Below are 21,118 nucleotides of genomic sequence, written 5' to 3'. Positions count from 1 at the left end.
AGTTATAAGGGAGCTCCTCCACCCCCTACAGACAAGTTTGCCAGGCTGACATCTATCACCATCACACTTTTTGATATTTTTTTTTTTTGGTTGTGTGTTTTGGGAGGACAGATATAGAATTCTTAGCATCCTATTTAATTGGCTTTAGTCGAATATCAAAACCTTTTAAATCAGAAGGAAAAAAATATTTTGTGATTTTTAACCACAGTCTCCTCTATGATGAAATGGGAGAGTTAGTCACTAACTCAGATCAAATTTTTCGACTTTAATTTATATCCAGGTGCCTAAATAAAAGTGGCCGTATTTTTCCAATCCCACAGAAGCAAAAGAGAGTTGCAGATTTTCAGCCACTGAAAATTAGGCTGCTTTTTATTAGGGCTGTCAAACAATTTAAAAAATGATCCATCGCAATTAATCCTGAGATTAAACAAAATAATCATGATTAATCACTGTTTTAATTGTACTGTTAAACAATAACAGAATACCAATTTAAATATATCAAATATTTTTTGATGTTTTTCTACATTTTCAAATATATTGATTTCAATTGCAACACAGAATACAAAGTGTACAATGCTCACTTTATATATTACAAATATTTGCACAATAAAAAGATAAACAAAAGATAGCATTTTTCAGTTTACCTCATACAAGTACTGTAGTGCAATCTCTTTATCGTGAAATCCCAATTTATAAATGTAGAATTTTTTTTAAAAAGTCTGCACTCAAAAACAAAACAATGTAAAACTTTAGAACCTACAAGTCCATTCAGTCCTACTTTAGAACCTACAAGTCCATTCTTGTTCAGCCAATTGCTAAGAGACTGCACTAGAGATTGCTAAAGAGATTGCACTACCGTATTTGTATGAGGTGAATTGACAAATACTGTCTTTTGTTTATCTTTTTTACAGTGCAAATATTTGTAATAAAACATAATATAAAGTGAGCACTGTACACTTTGTGTGTTGTAATTGAAATCAATATATTTAAAACTGTAGAAAACATCCAAAAATATCTGTAATAAATTTAAATTGGTATTCTATTATTGTTTAACAGTGCAATTAAATCTGTGATTAATTGCAACTTTTAAAAAATCTAGTTAATTTGTTTTACATTAATCACTTGAGTTAACTGCGATTAATTGACAGCCCTACTTTTTATTTTAACTCATTTATTTTAGGCATCCAAGCTTGAAAATGGCGAACTTTAAGATCTACAAGCACAAGTAAAATATCATTAAGAAATGGGGACAATTTCTATTCCATATAACCAAACTATTTCTTCAATTGTTAGGAAATTACAAGGAAAGAGACATCTTTATAAATAAAGCCTAACCCATCAAAAAAAGTCATATACAATCTGGTATATATTCAGATGTAATCAGAGAAGAAAAGTAAGTCCATCTTAAAATAAGTGTTACACTAACATTTAACATTCAAATGCTTAGGGAAAAAGAGGGTGCTGTGGTATATCGTAAGAAGTAAGTTTTGAAGTTGTGAAATGTTATGGCGGTTACATGATTAATGGTGCTTTCTCCTTTGTCTTTTCTTTCACAAACACACCCCCTTTCTGATCCTTCTTTCAATTTTTCACCTCTCCAGTCAAGGACATGGGGATATTTCAGCCACAGCCTGCTTTTTAGTATTTAGATTACCAGACATTTTACAGTATTAGTCAACTAGTCAGACAGAATAAAATTCCTTAAAATATCATAATTTTTCTACTTTAAAAAACAACTGATTTATAGCTTATATGGAATTTTGGTCAATTTCACAGTCATAGGATTTTTAAAATCCTAAATTTAATGATTTCAGATATTGCCATCTGAAATTTCATGGTGTTGTAATTGTAGAGGTCCTGACACAAAAAGGAGTTGTAGGGGGCTGACAAGGTTATTATAGGGGAGGTTGTGGTATTACTACCCTTACTTCTGTGCTGCTGCTGGCAACAGTAAAGCCATCAGAGTTGGATAGTCAGAGAGCAGCAGATGCTGGCCGCGAGCTCAGTTCTGAAGGCAGAGCCACCGCCAGCAGCAGCGCAGAAGTAAAGATGGCATGGGATGGTATTGCCACCCTTACTTTTGCACTGCTGCTGGCGGGGCGCTGAACTTCAGAGCTGAGTGCCCAGCCAGCAGCCACTGCAGTCTGGCTGCCCAGCTCTGAAAACCGCGCAGAAGTAAGGGTGGCAATACCACACACCGCCTAAAATAACCTTGTGACCCCACCCTGTAACTCCCTTTTAGGTCAGGATCACCAATTAAGAAATGCTGGTCTCCCCTGTGAAATTTGTATAGTATAGGGTAAAAATACACAAAAGGCCAGATTTCATGATCCATGATGTGTTTTTCATGGCCGTGAATTTGTTAGGGCCCTAATAAAATCCCTCAATATTCAAGTTATGTATCTACCACTTGTGGTAATACACTGTTATTGTGTTCAGTTGATATCTATGACAAAATGCATTTTGCAATAAAAACACAATACAGCTTTAATGAGCAGCAGGCACACACAAACAAAATATTCCACCTTCAGAGGTCTGCAGACACCTTCTGTGATGTGCCCAACTACTTCTTGTACATTTTCTTCCACACCTACATTTAAAAGAAAACATACAGTGAGCCTTATACAAATTTACTTTAGTTTCTTTTCTTCCACACATTTGCTAATTTTGTTTCATCTTAGGTCATACCTCTCTACTAAAAGCAATTTACGTGCACCCTGGAAAAACTAGTACATAAGATACATATGCACTATGTACCACCATATGTTCCCTGCCATAGCATACCATAACACATACACCTCTAACCTGATATAAAGCGACCCGATAGAACGCGGGTTCACATACAACGCGGTAAAGCTCCAACATGCTGCTCTGAGCAGCGTGTTAAGGGTGCCGGGCCTGGGCTGAGGGGTTGGATAAGGGGCAGAGGGTCTCAGGGGCGGTCAGGGGCTCCCTGGGAGGCAGGAGCTGTGGGGGGGCACTTTTGGGGGCCCCGCAGTCCCAGAGTGGCCTGTGGGATCAGCGGGGGGCTGGGAGCAGCAGCCCGCTTCGCTTCCCTCGCCCCAGCCCCGTCGCTCAGGGGAGGGGGTTTGGGGAAAGGGATCCTCCCCGCACTCACCGGCAGCAGTGGAAGTGGAGCAGCCTGGCCCCAGCCCGCTCCACTCAGCCTGCTCCCAGCCATGGTGCTCCGCTTCCAGCCGCAGGTGAGTGTGGGACCTTTCCCCAACACCCCCCCGCCCCTCGAGCAACATTGCTGGAGCCAGGGCTAGGAAAGCAGAGTGGACTGGGGCTGCGTCGCACTGCTTCCCGCTGCCGGCGAGTACGGAGGGCGTCCTTTCCCTAACCTCCACGCACTCACCGGCCGCGGGAAGCAGAGCAGCCTGGCCCCAGCCCGCTCCCAGACATGGTGCTCTGCTTCCCGCCGGAGGTGAGTATGTGGGGCGTTCTTTCCCCAACCTCCCCGCACCCACCAGCAGCGGGAAGTGAAGTGCCGCGGCTGGGAGGTGGTGGAGTGGAGCGGGCTGGGGCCAGGCTGCTCCGCTTCCTGTCGCTGCTGGTGAGTGCCTGTCAGGGGCCAGTCAGGGAACAAGGAACGGGGAGAGGGGACAAAGCAAGTTCGATGTAACGCGGTCTCACCTATAACGCAGTGAGATTTTTTGTCTCCTGAGGACTGCATTATATCAGGGTAGAGGTGTACTTGTTCACTGGGACCTTCACTAGTTCAAGTGAATAGTGCAAACACAACCTTCCTCACAAAATAAACCAACAAAAAACAAACTTATTGTCCTATCTTAGAATCATAGAATCATAGAATCATAGAATATCAGGGTTGGAAGGGACCCCAGAAGGTCATCTAGTCCAACCCCCTGCTCGAAGCAGGACCAATTCCCAGTTAAATCATCCCAGCCAGGGCTTTGTCAAGCCTGACCTTAAAAACCTCTAAGGAAGGAGATTCTACCACCTCCCTAGGTAACGCATTCCAGTGTTTCACCACCCTCTTAGTGAAAAAGTTTTTCCTAATATCCAATCTAAACCTCCCCCACTGCAACTTGAGACCATTACTCCTCGTTCTGTCATCTGCTACCATTGAGAACAGTCTAGAGCCATCCTCTTTGGAACCCCCTTTCAGGTAGTTGAAAGCAGCTATCAAATCCCCCCTCATTCTTCTCTTCTGCAGGCTAAACAATCCCAGCTCCCTCAGCCTCTCCTCATAACTCATGTGTTCCAGACCCCTAATCATTTTTGTTGCCCTTCGCTGGACTCTCTCCAATTTATCCACATCCTTCTTGAAGTGTGGGGCCCAAAACTGCACACAGTACTCCAGATGAGGCCTCACCAATGTCGAATAGAGGGGAACGATCACGTCCCTCGATCTGCTCGCTATGCCCCTACTTATACATCCCAAAATGCCATTGGCCTTCTTGGCAACAAGGGCACACTGCTGACTCATATCCAGCTTCTCGTCCACTGTCACCCCTAGGTCCTTTTCTGCAGAACTGCTGCCTAGCCATTCGGTCCCTAGTCTGTAGCTGTGCATTGGGTTCTTCCGTCCTAAGTGCAGGACCCTGCACTTATCCTTATTGAACCTCATCAGATTCCTTTTGGCCCAATCTTCCAATTGGTCTAGGTCCTTCTGTATCCTATCCCTCCCCTCCAGCGTATCTACCACTCCTCCCAGTTTAGTATCATCCGCAAATTTGCTGAGAGTGCAATCCACACCATCCTCCAGATCATTTATGAAGATATTGAATAAAACCGGCCCCAGGACCGACCCTTGGGGCACTCCACTTGATACCGGCTGCCAACTAGACATGGAGCCATTGATCACTACCCGTTGAGCCCGACAATTTAGCCAGCTTTCTACCCACCTTATAGTGCATTCATCCAGCCCATACTTCCTTAACTTGCTGACAAGAATACTATGGGAGACCGTGTCAAAAGCTTTGCTAAAGTCAAGAAACAATACATCCACTGCTTTCCCTTCATCCACAGAACCAGTAATCTCATCATAAAAGGCGATTAGATTAGTCAGGCATGACCTTCCCTTGGTGAATCCATGCTGGCTGTTCCTGATCACTTTCCTCTCATGCAAGTGCTTCAGGATTGATTCTTTGAGGACCTGCTCCATGATTTTTCCAGGGACTGAGGTGAGGCTGACTGGCCTGTAGTTCCCAGGATCTTCCTTCTTCCCTTTTTTAAAGATTGGCACTACATTAGCCTTTTTCCAGTCATCCGGGACTTCCCCGGTTCGCCACGAGTTTTCAAAGATAATGGCCAGTGGCTCTGCAATCACAGCCGCCAATTCCTTTAGCACTCTCGGATGCAACTCGTCCGGCCCCATGGACTTGTGCACGTCCAGCTTTTCTAAATAGTCCCTAACCGCCTCTATCTCCACAGAGGGCTGGCCATCTCTTCCGCATTTTGTGATGCCCAGCGCAGCAGTCTGGGAGCTGACCTTGTTAGTGAAAACAGAGGCAAAAAAAGCATTGAGTACATTAGCTTTTTCCACATCCTCTGTCACTAGGTTGCCTCCCTCATTCAGTAAGGGGCCCACACATTCCTTGGCTTTCTTCTTGTTGCCAACATACCTGAAGAAACCCTTCTTGTTACTCTTGACATCTCTGGCTAGCTGCAGCTCCAGGTGCGATTTGGCCCTCCTGATAACATTCCTACATGCCCGAGCAATATTTTTATACTCTTCCCTGGTCATATGTCCAACCTTCCACTTCTTGTAAGCTTCTTTTTTATGTTTAAGATCCGCTAGGATTTCACCATTAAGCCAAGTTGGTCGCCTGCCATATTTACTATTCTTTCGACTCATCGGGATGGTTTGTCCCTGTAACCTCAACAGGGATTCCTTGAAATACAGCCAGCTCTCCTGGACTCCTTTCCCCTTCAAGTTAGTCCCCCAGGGGATCCTGGCCATCCGTTCCCTGAGGGAGTCGAAGTCTGCTTTCCTGAAGTCCAGGGTCCGTATCCTGCTGCTTACCTTTGTTCCCTGCGTCAGGATCCTGAACTCAACCAACTCATGGTCACTGCCTCCCAGATTCCCATCCACTTTTGCTTCCCCCACTAATTCTACCCGGTTTGTGAGCAGCAGGTCAAGAAAAGCACCCCCCCTAGTTGGCTCCTCTAGCACTTGCGCCAGGAAATTGTCCCCTACGCTTTCCAAAAACTTCCTGGATTGTCTATGCACCGCTGTATTGCTCTCCCAGCAGATATCAGGAAAATTAAAGTCACCCATGAGAATCAGGGCATGCGATCTAGTAGCTTCCGTGAGCTGCCGGAAGAAAGCCTCATCCACCTCATCCCCCTGGTCCGGTGGTCGATAGCAGACTCCCACCACTACATCACTCTTGTTGCACACACTTCTAAACTTAATCCAGAGACACTCAGGTTTTTCTGCAGTTTCGTACCGTCATCTTCTTGTCATGAAACAGAAAAGCAGTACTGTCAAATTTATCCATCCAGAAATACCTGCTCTATAGGTCTCAATATAATACTGTCTAAAAATAATTGTAATTTAAAACCTATCAACATGAGATCAACCTCAGAGATAAACTGCAACTAAGTGTGGTTAAGCCACGTGATAAAATCAGGTGACACTAGGCCATGTTACTTCCCTATTTCACACCAAAACAGATTATCTTTCAGCCACAAAACGAAGACACAAATTGTGAACACTAATCCTTGGGAAGCAAGATCAGAGACAAGCCACATCATTTTGTATTAACGTGAGAGAGGTTGCTTATGGAGAAGCAACTAAAACAAGGCAACTTTTGCGAATGGGACCGCTAACAGGGAGTTTCAAGAGGGAGTTCTCCAGGTGAAGGAGGAGCAAATATGGGACCCTTGGGGTAAGCGGCTGTCTGTAGTGTGTGTTTGTATTTGGGGGTTACTTGGTGTGTGCTGAGCTTGTGTTTGTTTGAAGGACTACGTGCTGTGGCCAGCAGTTGGAAGCTGTGAGCTTCTAAACAAGGTTTGAAATCTAGAAGCCTCTGTTCACTGGCTGAGCCTTAGTCAGGGGGTGGGGCTAACAAGAAGGCCAGGGCTTTCTAAAGCAGTGAGCAAGTGACCAGGGAGCTTTGCAACCAGGGACTGCTAACAGGGAGCTTTGAGAGGGAGTTGGGAAGGGGGCAAGGTACACTTGCCATTCTTTAAAACCTTTAAACTAAACTTTAATCAAAACTTCTTGATTTAAACAAAAACCCTATCATTAACCTAGGCAGCTGTAGGAGAGAATGCAGTCAGAAGCCCAGCAGCAGAGTGGGGGCTATCCTGTTTATTGTGCTCAGTGCAGCATGTATGGTTACCTGCCCTGTGGGCGGGTGGCATGTGTGTGCATTTGGTGCAAGGAGCTCCTGGCCCTCAGAGAGCACGTATGGGCTCTGGAGGCCAGGGTGGTGGAACTGGAGGAGCTAAAGAAGGCAGAGAGGTATATTGAAAAGGCTTTCCGGGACTCTGTAGATTTGTCCCACCTCTAGTCAGACAGCCCCTGCACTGTTAAGGAGGATGAAAGACCCAGGGAAGGAGAGCAGTCAACAGGAGCAGAGGGAAACCACTCTGAAACTTCCCATAGTTGGGACCTTCCTTCCAGATGATGATGGGGTATCCTCTCGCACTGAGGTTACCTCTCCGGGGGAGGGAACTCTGGTCATTAGGAAAAGGCAGGTGTTAGTAATGGGAGATTCGATCATTAGAAACATAGATAGCTGGGTTTGTGATGACCGGGAGAACCATATGGTGACTTGCTTGCCTGGTGCAAAGGTTGCGGATCTCTCGAGGTATCTAGATAGACTTATGTGTAGTGCTGGGGAGGAGCCGGTGGTCGTGGTACATGTAGGTACCAATGACATAGGGAAGGGAAGGAGAGACATCCTGGAGGCCAAATTTAGGCTGCTAGGAAAGAGACTGAAATCCAGGACCTCTATGGTAGCCTTCTCAGAAATGCTTCCAGTTCCACACGCAGGGCCAGGTAGGCAGGCAGAGCTTCAGAGTCTCACTGCGTGGATAAGACGATGGGGTAGAGAGGAGGGGTTTAGATTTATTAGGAACTGGGGAAACTTTTGGGATAGGGGGAACCTATACAGGAAGGATGGGCTCCACCTAAACCAAAGTAGATTCAGACTGCTGGCACTTAACATTAAAAAGGTTGCAGAGCAGTTTTTAAACTAGGAGATGGGGAAAGCCAATTGCTGCAGAGGCGCATGTGGATCGGACAGAGACTTCTCTTAGAGGAGAGTCTATTGATAGAGAGTCTCTAGGTTTTAGTCAGAAGGAGAGGATGGAAAAGGATAAAGTATGGGCCAGTTCAGATTAGAAACATGCACATAAAAAAGAATCTGACACATCAGAAAAGGACAGACAAATAAACAGTGACAAGTTTTTAAAGTGCTTGTACACAAATGCTAGAAGTCTAAATAATAAAATGGGTGAATTAGAGTGCCTCGTGTTAAAGGGGGATATTGATATAATAGGCATCACAGAAACCTGGTGCAGTGAGGACAATCAATGGGACACAATCATTCCGGGGTACAAAATATATCGGAAGGACAGAACAGGTCATGCCTTGGGCGGGGAGGGGGGGGGGGAGTGGCACTCTATGTGAAAGAAAATGTAGAATCAAATGAAATAAAAATCTTAAATGAATCCACATGTTCCATAGAATCTCTATGGATAGTAATTCCATGCTCTAACAGTAGGGATCTATTATCGACCACCTGACCAGGACAGTGATAGTGACAATGAAATGCTGACAGAGATTAGAGAGGCTATCAAAATAAAGAACTCAATAATAGTGGGGGATTTCAATTATCCCCATATTAACTGGGTACATGTCACCTCAGGACAAAATGCAGAGACAAAATTTCTCGATACTTAAATGACTGCTTCTTGGAGCAGCTGGTACAGGAACCCACAAGGGGAGAGGCAACTCTCGATCTAGATCTGAGTGGAGCGCAGGATCTGGTCCAAGAAGTAACTATAACAGGACGGCTTGGAAATAGTGAGCATAATATAACAACATTTCTGTGGTGGGAAGAACACCTCAACAGTCCAACACTGGGGTATTTAATTTCAGAAAGGGGAACTATGTAAAAATGAGGAGGTTAGTTAAACAGAAATTAAAAGGTACAGTGACTAGAGTGAAATCCCTGCAAGCTGCATGGACACTTTTCAAAGACACCATAATAGAGGCTCAACTTAAATGTATACCCCAAATTAAAAAACACAGTAAAAGAACTAAAAAAGAGCCACCCTGGCTTAACAACCATGTAAAAGAAGCAGTAAGAGATAAAAAGGTATCTTTTAAAAAGTAGAAGTCAAATCCTAGTGAGGTAAATAGAAAGGAGCATAAACGCTGCCAAATTAAGCGTAAAAATGTAGTAAGAAAAGCCAAAAAGGAGTTTGAAGAACAGCTAGCCAAAAACTCAAAAGGTAACAACAAAATGTTTTTAAGTACATCAGAAGCAGGAAGCCTGCTAGACAACCAGTGGGGTCCCTGCATAATCGAGATACAAAAGGAGCACTTAAAGATGATAAAGTCATTGCGGAGAAACTAAATTAATTCTTTGCTTCAGTCTTCACGGCTGAGGATGTTAGGGAGATTCCCAGAACTGAGCAGCCTTTTGTAGGTGACAAATCTGAGGAATTATAACAGATTAAAGTGTCATTAGAGGAGGTTTTGGAAGTACCTGAGAAACTTATCAGTAACAAAAAGAAAAGGAGTACTTGTGGCACCTTAGAGACTAACCAATTTATTTGAGCATGAGCTTTCGTGAGCTACAGCTCACTTCATCGGATGCATACCGTGGAAACTGTATGCATCCGATGAAGTGAGCTGTAGCTCACGAAAGCTCATGCTCAAATAAATTGGTTAGTCTCTAAGGTGCCACAAGTACTCCTTTTCTTTTTGCGAATACAGACTAACACGGCTGTTACTCTGAAACTTATCAGTAACAAGTCACCGGAACTAGATGGCATTCACCCAAGAGTTCTGAAAGAACTCAAATGTGAAATTGCAGAACTATTAACTATGGTTTGTAACCTGTCCTTTAAATCAGCTTCGTATCCAATGACTGGAAGATAGCCAACGTAACGCCAATATTTAAAAAGCGCTCTAGAGGTGATCCCGGCAATTTCAGACCAGTAAGTCTAATGTCCATACCGGGCAAATTAGTTGAAACAATAGTAAAGAATAAAATTGTCAGACACATAGAAGAACATAAATAGTTGGGCAAAAATCAACATGGTTTCTGTAAAGGGAAATCATGTCTTACCAATCTATTAGAGTTCTTTGAAGGGGTCAACAAACTTGGACAAGGGGGATCCAGTGGACATAGTGTACTTAGATTTCCAGAAAACCTTCGACAAGGTCCCTCACCAAAGGCTCTTATGTAAGTTAAGTTGTCATGGGATAAGAGGGAAGATCCTTTCATGGATTGAGAACTGCTTACAAGAGAGGGAACAAAGCGTAGGAATAAATGGTAAATTTTCAGAATGGAGAGGGGTAACTAGTAGTTTTCCCCAAGGGTCAGTCCTAGGATCAATCCTATTCAACTTATTCATAAATGATCTGGAGAAAGGGGTAAACAGTGAGGTGGCAAAGTTTGCAGATGATACTAAACTGCTCAAGACAGTGAAGACCAAAGCAGACTGTGAAGAATTTCAAAGAGATTTCACAAAATTAAGTGACTGGGCAACAAAATGGCAAATGAAATTTAATGTGGATAAATGTAAGGTAATGCACATTGGAAAAAATACCCCCAACTACACATACAATATGATAGGGGCTAATTTAGCTACAACAAATCAGGAGAAAGATCTTGGAGTCACTGTGGATAGTTCTCTGAAGACGTCTACGTAGTGTGCAGCGGCAGTCAAAAAAGCAAACAGAATGTTAAGAATCATTGAAAAAGGGATAGAGAATAAGACGGAGAATATCTTATTGCCCTTATACAAATCCATGGTATGCCCAAACCTTGAACACTGCGTACAGATGTGGTCCCCTCATCTCAAAAAAGATATACTGGCATTAGAAAAGGTTCACAAAAGGGCAATTAAAATGATTAGGGCTTTAGAACGGGTCCCATATGAGACGAGATTAAAGAGGCTAGGACTTTTCAGCTTGGAAAAGAGGAGACTAAGGGGGGGGAATATGATAGAGGTATATAAAATCATGAGTGGTGTGGAGAAAGTAAATAAGAAAAAAATATTTACTTATTCCCATAATATAAGAACTAGGGGCCACAAATGAAAGCAATGGGTAGCAGGTTTAAAACAAATAAAAGGAAGTTCTTCACACAGTGCACAGTCAACTTGTGGAACTCCTTGCCTGAGGAGGTTGTGAAGGCTAGGACTATAACAGGGTTTAAAAGAGAACTGGATAAATTCATGGAGGCTAAGTCCATTAATGGCTATTAGCTATTATGGGTAAGGAATGGTGTCCCTAGCAGCTGTTTGTCAGAGGGTGGAGACGGATGGCAGGAGAGAGATCACTGATCATTACCAGTTAGGTACACTACCGACAGTGGCCAATGCCAGGTGCCCCAGAGGGAGACAGGATACTGGGCTGGATGGACCTTTGGTCTGACCCAGTATGGCCATTCTTATGTTCTTAATTACACTGAATTAAGAGTTTTAATGCCATAAATTGGTAAATCAATAGTCACTCAGAAATTTAACATGTATAAACATTGACAATAAGGAAAATCAGCTAACACACGCATGATACACCTATTTTGTAACTACTACTATCTAAAAGAAACATTCCTGATTTTGCATTATCCCTTTTAATACTTTACCTGTAAGGCTATCTGGAGCCCTCACATTTTAGTGCTCATCAGAACAACAATAAATCCTTGCCCACATACACAAGAGACGATTAAAAATAGATTAAAAATTTTAAAAAAAATCTAAATCTTAATACATATGGGCTAAATTTTAAGTTGCAGAAAAGTAAAAATTCAGGTAGTAATACTTTACACACAGCAACAATGATTTGTTCATATTGCATACACATACGTACATTAATGTAGATTGTTTTTGCATTTAATTTGGTAATTTTCATTTAATAAAAATAAACCTGTCAGCTCTGTTAATTGCACAATAGTTTGCCACGCTGACCCAAAAGATTACAGGACACTTTTTTTCCCCAAAGTCACAGAGTTTCAGAAGGCACGTGCACAGTGGCAGAAAGCAGATGTGAGTAACTGGCAGGGACAAATCTAGTATCTTTCTCCCACTCAGTTTTGGATGCTTCTTTACAGTGAAGTCCCTTTAACTTCACAGGATGGGGAGTCTCTGTTGCTTCCCTTTAGCAGAATTCTTGAGATTTCTCCCTTCCTGTGGAGCTCAGGAACTCTGTAAGAGAGGAAAGTCTTTGCTATTTCTTTCTGCTGGAGCAACTAAGCTCCACAGAAGGAGAGAAAATCTCTCTTTTCTGGCTCTACAAAGTGGGGAGTTAAATTTCTTTGCACTTGCTATTAGCCCTTTCAAATTTAAAACAGCACAGTTGTTGGACTAAATTAAAAGTTAGAATTTGAAATGCAAAGCTTTTAAATAGTTTAAAACTATTTTCAACCATGTGATTATGTGCTATTTGACTATTTTTATTAAAAAACAAAGGGCAGTTTTCTTAAAATGTGAGCTTGGACTTTTCACATTTTTCTTCAAATGTGTCACTTGAGCCTTGAACAGTTTTTCCTCCATCAACACCAAACCTCCATCCTCCTCACTCTCCCCGAGCCCAACACCCTCCATTCTGTAGGGAGGGATGGACCTATGGCCTTGTGTTTGCAGACTAAAGGAAGTTTTCAGATTCATACATTTTTCTTTTCTTCATTGCTGATGGATTCATAGACTCTACAGGGGGCTTCCTAAGAACTGTGAATTTTGGGAGGCAGATCATTGAAGTTAATAACTATTTAACTACAAAAATGATTTATGATAGAATTAAGTTGTGGCATCTTACTGAGCTACCTCACTGTGCAACACCAGTCATCTGAAGGCTACATCAGTTGAGGATTACACAATGATCTTTTATTACCTTAGCTGACATACTCAATAATGACCAAGTAGCAGCTTTCCATATTTATTTGTACGAGGCATATAATCTCTTAGCTCAGGATGTAGCTACTGCTCATGGCTTGATCCAGTTCCCACCTAAGCCTTCCATTTGATTTCAATAGGAGTTGGAATAGGCCCTTAGTGAGTAGTCTCACCTAGCAGGCTCATAGATGATTTGGAGTCCTTTCCTCACAAACTGCGGCACAATTTTCAAGCAGGATATCAGTCTTTAACATCTCTGTGCACCATGTTCTCTCCAGAATGCTTGGAATTTGGAGAGAATGACAAGTGACCTATTTTTGTGGGAAATGAAATTTTACTTTAAGCTTAAATGCTGGGTTTACCTTAAGACTACATTGTTGGAGTGCAGCTTTCCCCAGGAGACTCCCAGTTTTGCATAGCCTGTCGTGGGTTCTCAATTAGGTGCCAGATTCTCCCAGAAAACTAAACAGGGAATTGTGGTCAGACACTCTTCCCATGCACACTCATAGTTTTCATATCCTCAGATATGTTGGTCCAATCTATGGCTAAGGGTGGTTATGGCTACAGACACTACGAGTGTGTGTGGTAGAGCATCTAGCCCCCAATTCCTATTATTTGACCTCAGAAGGGAGCATTTAAGTAGAGAGCCTTACATTCCCAGTATATAGTGATTTCAGAGTAGGAGGTGAGGGTGTGGGGAGAGGAGTGGCTGTAAAGCACACAGCAAAAGCAGAGCATGGAGATGGACTCTGTGATTCCAGCTTTCAGAGAGCTCTTCCTAAGAGAGTGTCTCCTCCTAAAAGAAGTGGAAGCATAGGGCTCCTGTGGCACATGTAAAATTAATGGAATTGACATGTCTTTTCCTCTTCCACACCCCACAGCAGTGTCTGGGCTTCTTGCTTCTTAAATGTATTAAACACGGTACAAAAAAGTATTCAACTTTTATAGCCTATAACTGGAGCAGAACTGATAATGTGGTGAGAGTTGGGGATAGGAGTAGAAAATGTTTAAACATTTTCAAAGGACAAAATATACATAACCACAAAATAGACAAAATTTCCACACTTCTCAATCTTTAGCCTTATTGTGGTTTGACTGAAACTGGAAGCTCTTCCAACACCCTTCTTGCTGATGTGACATCTATTAGGAATGCCACTTTCTATTTCCAAAAGTACAAGAAAATAAGTGTGTGTTAAACAAGTCAGATTAAATTTAAATCCCAGGGCAGGGCCTTGTGAACCAGTTAAGGTTCAAGTAGCTGTTTGTATCTCAGTATGACAAAAACTTGGCTTTCACTGGTTATAGGTGAGGCAAGTATGCTCAGCTGTAACAAGCCCCTGGTTGTAGCTACAGAGATAGATCACACTGGCATCTTCTACAGGGATTACCACTGCACTACTGAGAACAAGTCCAAATCTGCCTCAAAAACTGCAGGCAGGCTGAAGAGTCAATGCAGGCTCTGTGGACTAGCTAATGTAGAAGAATTTGAAGATTATGGAGTTGCAGGGGCCCTATTTGGCATTTGGACCATTTTAATGGTGATATGGTACAAGATGGAAGGAAGCCAGACTTGATCCATAGGCTGAGCAGGAGCATGCAAGATAGGCCGTTAGAAAAATATTTGTTTTCTAGAAAAAGTAAATCTGATACCAAAATCCCCAAGATACAAGCAGGGTACCCTACAATGGCATTTTTACGAAGTTCCTTTTCAGAAATTCACTTGAGTTCTGAAGTCCAGCATGAAAAGTTCCCTTCTAAATCTAAATATATTGAGAGGGCAGGAAAATGCACACATCAGTGAACTTTGAAATATTCTCTTTGATTAAAGGTTTTCTTCCTAGCAAACTGAACTATTACATTTTCTGAAGTCATTTAGAATATCATTTACCCTCAGTGGAGCAACTGAAGTCCACTCTAGGAGTTTTGTTTTAGTTTTCTGGCATATTGCTCACCACTAACTTCAGTTTCTACAATTTGCAAAATACGCATTAAAATCTAATAATACCTTGAGTAGTTACAAACTTTAACATAGCTTCCAGATGTTCTTTTTCAGAAGCAGTAGCTTGATGCAGCCATGCCAACATGTCTCCTACATATCTAAATAAAAACAAGAATTGCCACGTAAAGGATTTATTGTATGAATGACAAAAAGATTATGTAATGAACAGTTTCACTACTATCCTACCTCAAAGGATCATGGGAGTGCATTTCTATAGGTCGAGGAGTACCACCTGGACCTCCTCTGGTAAGAGCATCTATAAAGCCACGGACTACTGCACTTCTTCTAGCTGTTCCAAACTCATCCAGGGTGTACCTACAATTGAAACATGAAGATATTCAGAAAAAACATTTTATCCCTCACAATATACATCAGCTTAATTTAAGAGCATTGTACTAGTGCCCATTCATTTGGCTATGTGTATATATATATATATGGTTGTGTCAATGTTTCCAAGATACAAAGTACAAATGTTGAGGTTTGTGATTTAGCTGTAAAAATCTGATTCACAATGACCCTCTCTGCATTTTTTCTTTTTAAAAAAAACTAAAACCCTCTTCAAGGCTTGGACTTCTGGCCTGATCACAATAAGGTATCAAAGTCTCACAGGACTGGCTGATGGTATCGTTCCCAGCAATCTTCCAACTCACTTTCCCAGTAGCTAATAACAGAACCCGGGCCTGCCCAATACTTTGGGTTCCAGCCCAGGGACCCTTGAACCAGCAGCCATGGTCTGCACCATTCAAAACCTTACTGCCCTTTTCCTGAGCCTTTCCCTTTTCCACCCCTATCAGGCTTCCTTGTCCACCCTCCTCTGTGTAAACCTTTCCCGCAGGGCCAGGGTCCCAGGGCTTCTACTCTCCCCATGTTTCCTCCTTTCCCTCTCTAAACCCAGAGAGTTATTGAGACCCTCATGCTGCAGCTCTCTTTCTGCTGCATATTTCCTGGCTTTATACTAGCCCTGCCTGCTCAGGTGGGCTTCATTCTCAATCAGTGGTTGCTTATCAAGCCTGACTCTTCCTCAGGTGTGGCCTATCAGGGCCACATTAACTCTTTCCAGGCTAGTGTGAGGGAACACCCCATTACATACCCTCCTTTAAATTCTTTACTAATAGAGTCCTGTATGAATCATTACATTATTTTGCCCAGGATCAATGTCAGGCTGACTGGAGTATAATTACCAATATCATCCCATTTAAACTTTTTAAATATTGGCACAAATATTTTTCTTCAAGTCTTCGGGAACTTCCCCAGTGTTCCAATACTTATTGAAAACCAACATTCATGGTCCAGTTTTCAGAGTAACAGCTGTGTTAGTCTGTATTCGCAAAAAGAAAAGGAGTACTTGTGGCACCTTAGAGACTAACCAATTTATTTGAGCATAAGCTTTCGTGAGCTACAGCTCACTTCATCAGATGCATACTGTGGAAAGTGTAGAAGATCTTTTTATATACACACAAAGCATGAAAAAAATACCTCCTCCCACCCCACTCTCCTGCTGGTCCAGAGGGCTACTTGACCAGCTCTTTTAAAATTTGTGGATGCTAACTATCCAGCCCCGATGATTTTAAAATGTTTAGTTTGGTAGCTGCTCTTTAACATCCTCCGGAGTTACTAATGGAAAGTGTAGTATTATCATAATATGGTATGACTATATTATTTAACTTTTTCCCAAATACTTAATACTTCTGCCTTTGCTGCATTATTACTGACAATTTTACCATTTCCAACTAGTAACAGACGGAATCACTGTTATAATTATTTTTGTATACATAAATTCCTCCTTATGGGTCCTTATCTCTGCTGGATATAGATTTTTTCCTTGTTTTCTTTTGCTTCTCGTATCAATTTTCTATAATTCCTAGCTTCTGGTTTATATTAATTACTACAGTATATATTTCCTCTTTATTCTTTTTTATTTTATTTTATTTGGTATATCTACTTTTACTTCCCCTCTAAGCCTGTGAACACAAAGCAAATGCATCTTGAAACTTTATACAAATTCTGGCAATCTTGTCTCTCTGCAAAAGAGGAAAAAGTAATCATACACTATCAGAATGTTCTAAATAGGGGTGTTACTGCCCCCTGCTTCCAAAGGCTGAGGAAAGCTCTACAGCATTTTCAAGAAATTTTGTGGGGACAGAATCCCATTCTGTATGTCATAAGGTAAAGAAGGATTTGTGAGAGTCATGTACCAATAAGTACTTTTTTTTAAAATATACACTGAGATTGCAAGGGTTTTTGCTTTTTAAAGCATATGTGATATATGCCATCATGTGCCAGCAATGCCCCTCTGACATGTACATTGGCCAAACCACACAGTCTCTACGTAAAAGAATAAATGGACACCAATCAGACGTCAAGAATTATAACATTCAAAAAACCAGTCGGAGAACACTTCAATCTCTCTTGTCACTCGATTACAGATTACTAAAAGTCGCAATTCTTCAACAAAAAAACTTCAGAAACAGACTCCAACGAGAGACTGCTGATTTGGAATTAATTTGCAAACTGAACACCATTACATTAGGCTTGAATAAAGACTGGGAGTGGATGGGTCATTACACAAAGTAAAACTATTTCCCCATGTTTATTACCCCCCCACACCCATTCCTCACACTTTCTTGTCAACTGCTGGAAATGGCCCACCTTGATTATCACTACAAAAGGTTTTTTGTTTTGTTTTTTCCTCTCTCCCCCCTGCTGGTAATAGCTCACCTTACCTGATCACTCTCGTTACAGTGTGTATAGTAACACCCACTGTTTCATGTTCTCTGTGTATATAAAATCACCCCATTGTATGTTCCACTGCATGCATCCGATGAAGTGAGCTGTAGCTCACGAAAGCTTATGCTCAAATAAATTTATTTATTTATCTTGACTATAAATTGCTAGTTATTTTTTTGCAAACAATAAGCACATTGATAGGTACTTAAATTTCTGCATAAACCATTATATTTTTACCCCCAAATTAAGTCTGCTTGCCACCCATTGGTAAAAAAATGTAAACAAAAAAATGCTACTGCTAGGTAAATCAAGTGAAAGATTTATTTTTAAATGAATTTTAGTATTTAGGAAGAGTATCTGATTAAAGCACTAAATCGCTTATGTCAACTCATTATCTACAGCATAGGGACAGCAGTCATGTTTCTCCCCCCCGAAAAAAATAGCACAAGACCATAGGTGTTTTGCACAAACCAAATTGATTCTTTCTTCCAAACAAGCAATGATATTACGGAGTATCAGATTTGGCAAATGACTAGATCTTGTAATTTTGTCCCCCTCGGTTTTGAGAACTGTAACATAATACTGACAATTATGTTTGCAAGAGGAAATAGAAAATTATATTTTTCTTTTTACCCTCAATAGAATACAATATAATTATGACATAATTCTATTGCATTGTATAAAAATTCAGCAATAACGAATTATTATCTGCACTTGAAATGGTACATTTACTACAGCTTTATTATAAGTATTCATTATGGAGAAGGAAAATAGTATTTGGATTCCTTTAGCTTCTCTTCCAACAATAGGCCATATTCCCAGTGGAGCTATAATTGGAGATTGGGGAGGGAAGAGGGTGGAGAAAACCTTGAGAAATCAGCAGGGAAATGTCCTTTCTTGCTGTGGCTGCTCATGCGTCATCTACAAAACCCACAGTTTTCAAATTTGTCTTTATTCTAGCTGGGAAGAGGAAGTGAAGACCCAGATGATGCATTTATTTCAGTTGCTCTGGACTGACTGCAGTTCCAGGAAGTATGTCAGTATTGCTAATAAGTTTTGTTAACTAAGTTTTAACAAGACAAAACCCAACATATTAAAAGAAAAATTGCAGATTTTTCTACTGTTGCCTGTTCCCTATTTTCCGAACTTTTGCTTGTCTTAGGAAGACTCTGTATTAAATGTAAGCACAATTTTTTTGGGAAGACAGCTGGCTTTCAGTTAGCACAACAGCACTGTTGAAATCTCTGAAAATCTCATCAAGGAGGACAATACCAGGTTTGAACACTTTTGAAGTGTTTGTTCCACTACTGGATTGTGTGCAAGAATAGCTGTGGTTTTTTGGTTTTGTTTTTAAATGGAAAAAAGAGTAAAAAAAATAGAATCTTCAAGTCAAATCACCATAACATAGTATCACTTTATGTACATTTCTTCCTTTTTTGGCATCACCCTGGACTCACAATTAATCTAAAATGTTCAAGTATCTCTCAAATTTAAAAATTATACGAACACTAATGAGAAATTAAGTTTCTAAAATACTGAGAATGTTTCCAAAATACATTGATTTTACAAACTAATTTGAACACATTTTTTCATTGCAACCTTTGTGTCATAAAATATTACGATTATGACAAACATTATTGCAATTCTTGAAACACTTAAATAAAAACGATGATCATTTCCTAACCAAAGCACAGTTAGCTCAAATTAGCACACACGAGGTAACTGCACTTGAGCTAGCCTAGCTCCAGTGACCATACTTCAAAACCACACTCTAGTTACAGAGTGATTTGATTAGCAGCACAAATGATTAGCTTCAGAGGAGATGTGGTATCTGAAGCTGTTGCATCTCCACTGCATTGCCAGCTTAAGTTTCAACCCCCTTCCCGAACTAGTTAGCTCAAGCTTAATGCACCACGTAATTCGTGGGAAAACTTCAGTTATAACTCAACCTGACTTTGTTGTGAAGATTCGCTCTCACTCAAAAAAAACTGAACATACTTTAAATGTTATTCCTAATTAGGTAGAAACTTTATGACCGGTAAATTATATCACAAACTACCACCTCTGTTCTTTTTGTGAAAGCCTACTATTGGCTCTAGTAAAGATTTAGGGCATGTGTTCACTGGCAACGCTAAAGCGCTGCTGTGGCTCTCCCAGCGCTATAAAAAATCCACCTCCACAAGGGGAGTAGCTCCCTGCACTGGTGCACTGTCTTTACAGCGCTCGAACTTGCAGGGCTCAGGGGGGTGTTTTTTCACCACCGAGCAAGAAAGTTGCAGCACTGTAAAGTGCCGGTGTAGACAAGCCCTTAGAGACCTTTAATTGAAGCAGGTTTCAGAGTAGCAACCGTGTTAGTCAGTATCCGCAAAAAGAAAAGGAGGACTTGTGGTACCTTAGAGACTAACAAATTTATTTGAGCATAAGCTTTTGTGAGCTACAGCTCACTTCATCGGATGGATTCAGTGGGAAGTTGATAGATTTCCACTCCATACGGCTAAATTCAGTGCCTCACATAATGACAGGTTTCAGAGTAGCAGCCGTGTTCCTTGAGGTTTTATAAAGCACCAACAGGGTGTTTCATTAGTGTTTACCTTTTCATTTATGGGAAACAATTTCTTTCACACTCTTAGTTTTGCAGCAAGAATAGACATCTGACTTGACCGCAAAGAACCTTCAAAAGATATCTGAAATATCTTTCCCACAGACAGTAGTACTGGCATTACCAAAGATCAGAAACTTGCTGTAAAGGTTAATAACACATCACTGCACTTTCCAAGGTTTTGAAGTGGGAATATTTAAACACAACACAGTATTTATTGTAGAAGTATTGTATAATATGACTCTAATAAAATATAGTGAGCAATATTGTGGCATACCCTAAACTGGTCTGAAAAGGGCATTGGGGAGAGATTTAAGGAATCTCCATTTATCCCCAGAAGGAGATAAAAATATTTTTTATTTCTATTTAAAATTACTTTTGTTTCAAATTACTTACACATATAATTACTGAAAATTAACTCTGCATTCAAGTCACAACACAATGGCTGGAAAAAGAAAATGAATTTCTGATGTTATTTCAAGAGTTTGATGTTCAGCATGATTACTTTCTTTCAATTCTGCCACAAATAATATTGCTCATAAGGCCCTAATTCAGCAAAGCACATAAGCCCTTACCTAACTTTAAGCACTTAAATAGTCATATTGAAGTCAAAGTGACTAATTGTCTGCTAAAAATTTGACACACTTAAGTATTTTGCTCTATCCAGGCTAAATGCAGTACAATGCATAACATGCTAACATGAGCATCCCAAGCAAAAACAAAGACAGTTCTGATAGTGCCACCTT

General features: G+C 41.0%; 1 protein-coding gene across 3 annotated transcripts in view; it reads right to left on the bottom strand.

Annotated features, from left to right (window-relative positions):
* Positions 1 to 21,118, bottom strand: part of COG6 (component of oligomeric golgi complex 6) — a 120,946-nt gene that overhangs the window by 41,194 nt on the left and 58,634 nt on the right. For all 3 annotated transcript variants that reach the window (XM_073342633.1, XM_073342615.1, XM_073342624.1), the window contains 3 exons: positions 15,233 to 15,361; positions 15,053 to 15,144; positions 2,526 to 2,590 (listed from right to left, as the gene is read on the bottom strand). In XM_073342633.1, the coding sequence (XP_073198734.1) occupies positions 2,526 to 2,590; positions 15,053 to 15,144; positions 15,233 to 15,361 (286 nt within the window). The remainder of the gene's footprint in view (positions 1 to 2,525; positions 2,591 to 15,052; positions 15,145 to 15,232; positions 15,362 to 21,118) is intronic.

Source organism: Lepidochelys kempii, chromosome 1 (genome assembly GCF_965140265.1).
Source record: "Lepidochelys kempii isolate rLepKem1 chromosome 1, rLepKem1.hap2, whole genome shotgun sequence".
NCBI lineage: Eukaryota > Metazoa > Chordata > Testudines > Cheloniidae > Lepidochelys > Lepidochelys kempii.
This window is presented reverse-complemented; position numbering and strand designations above follow the sequence as displayed.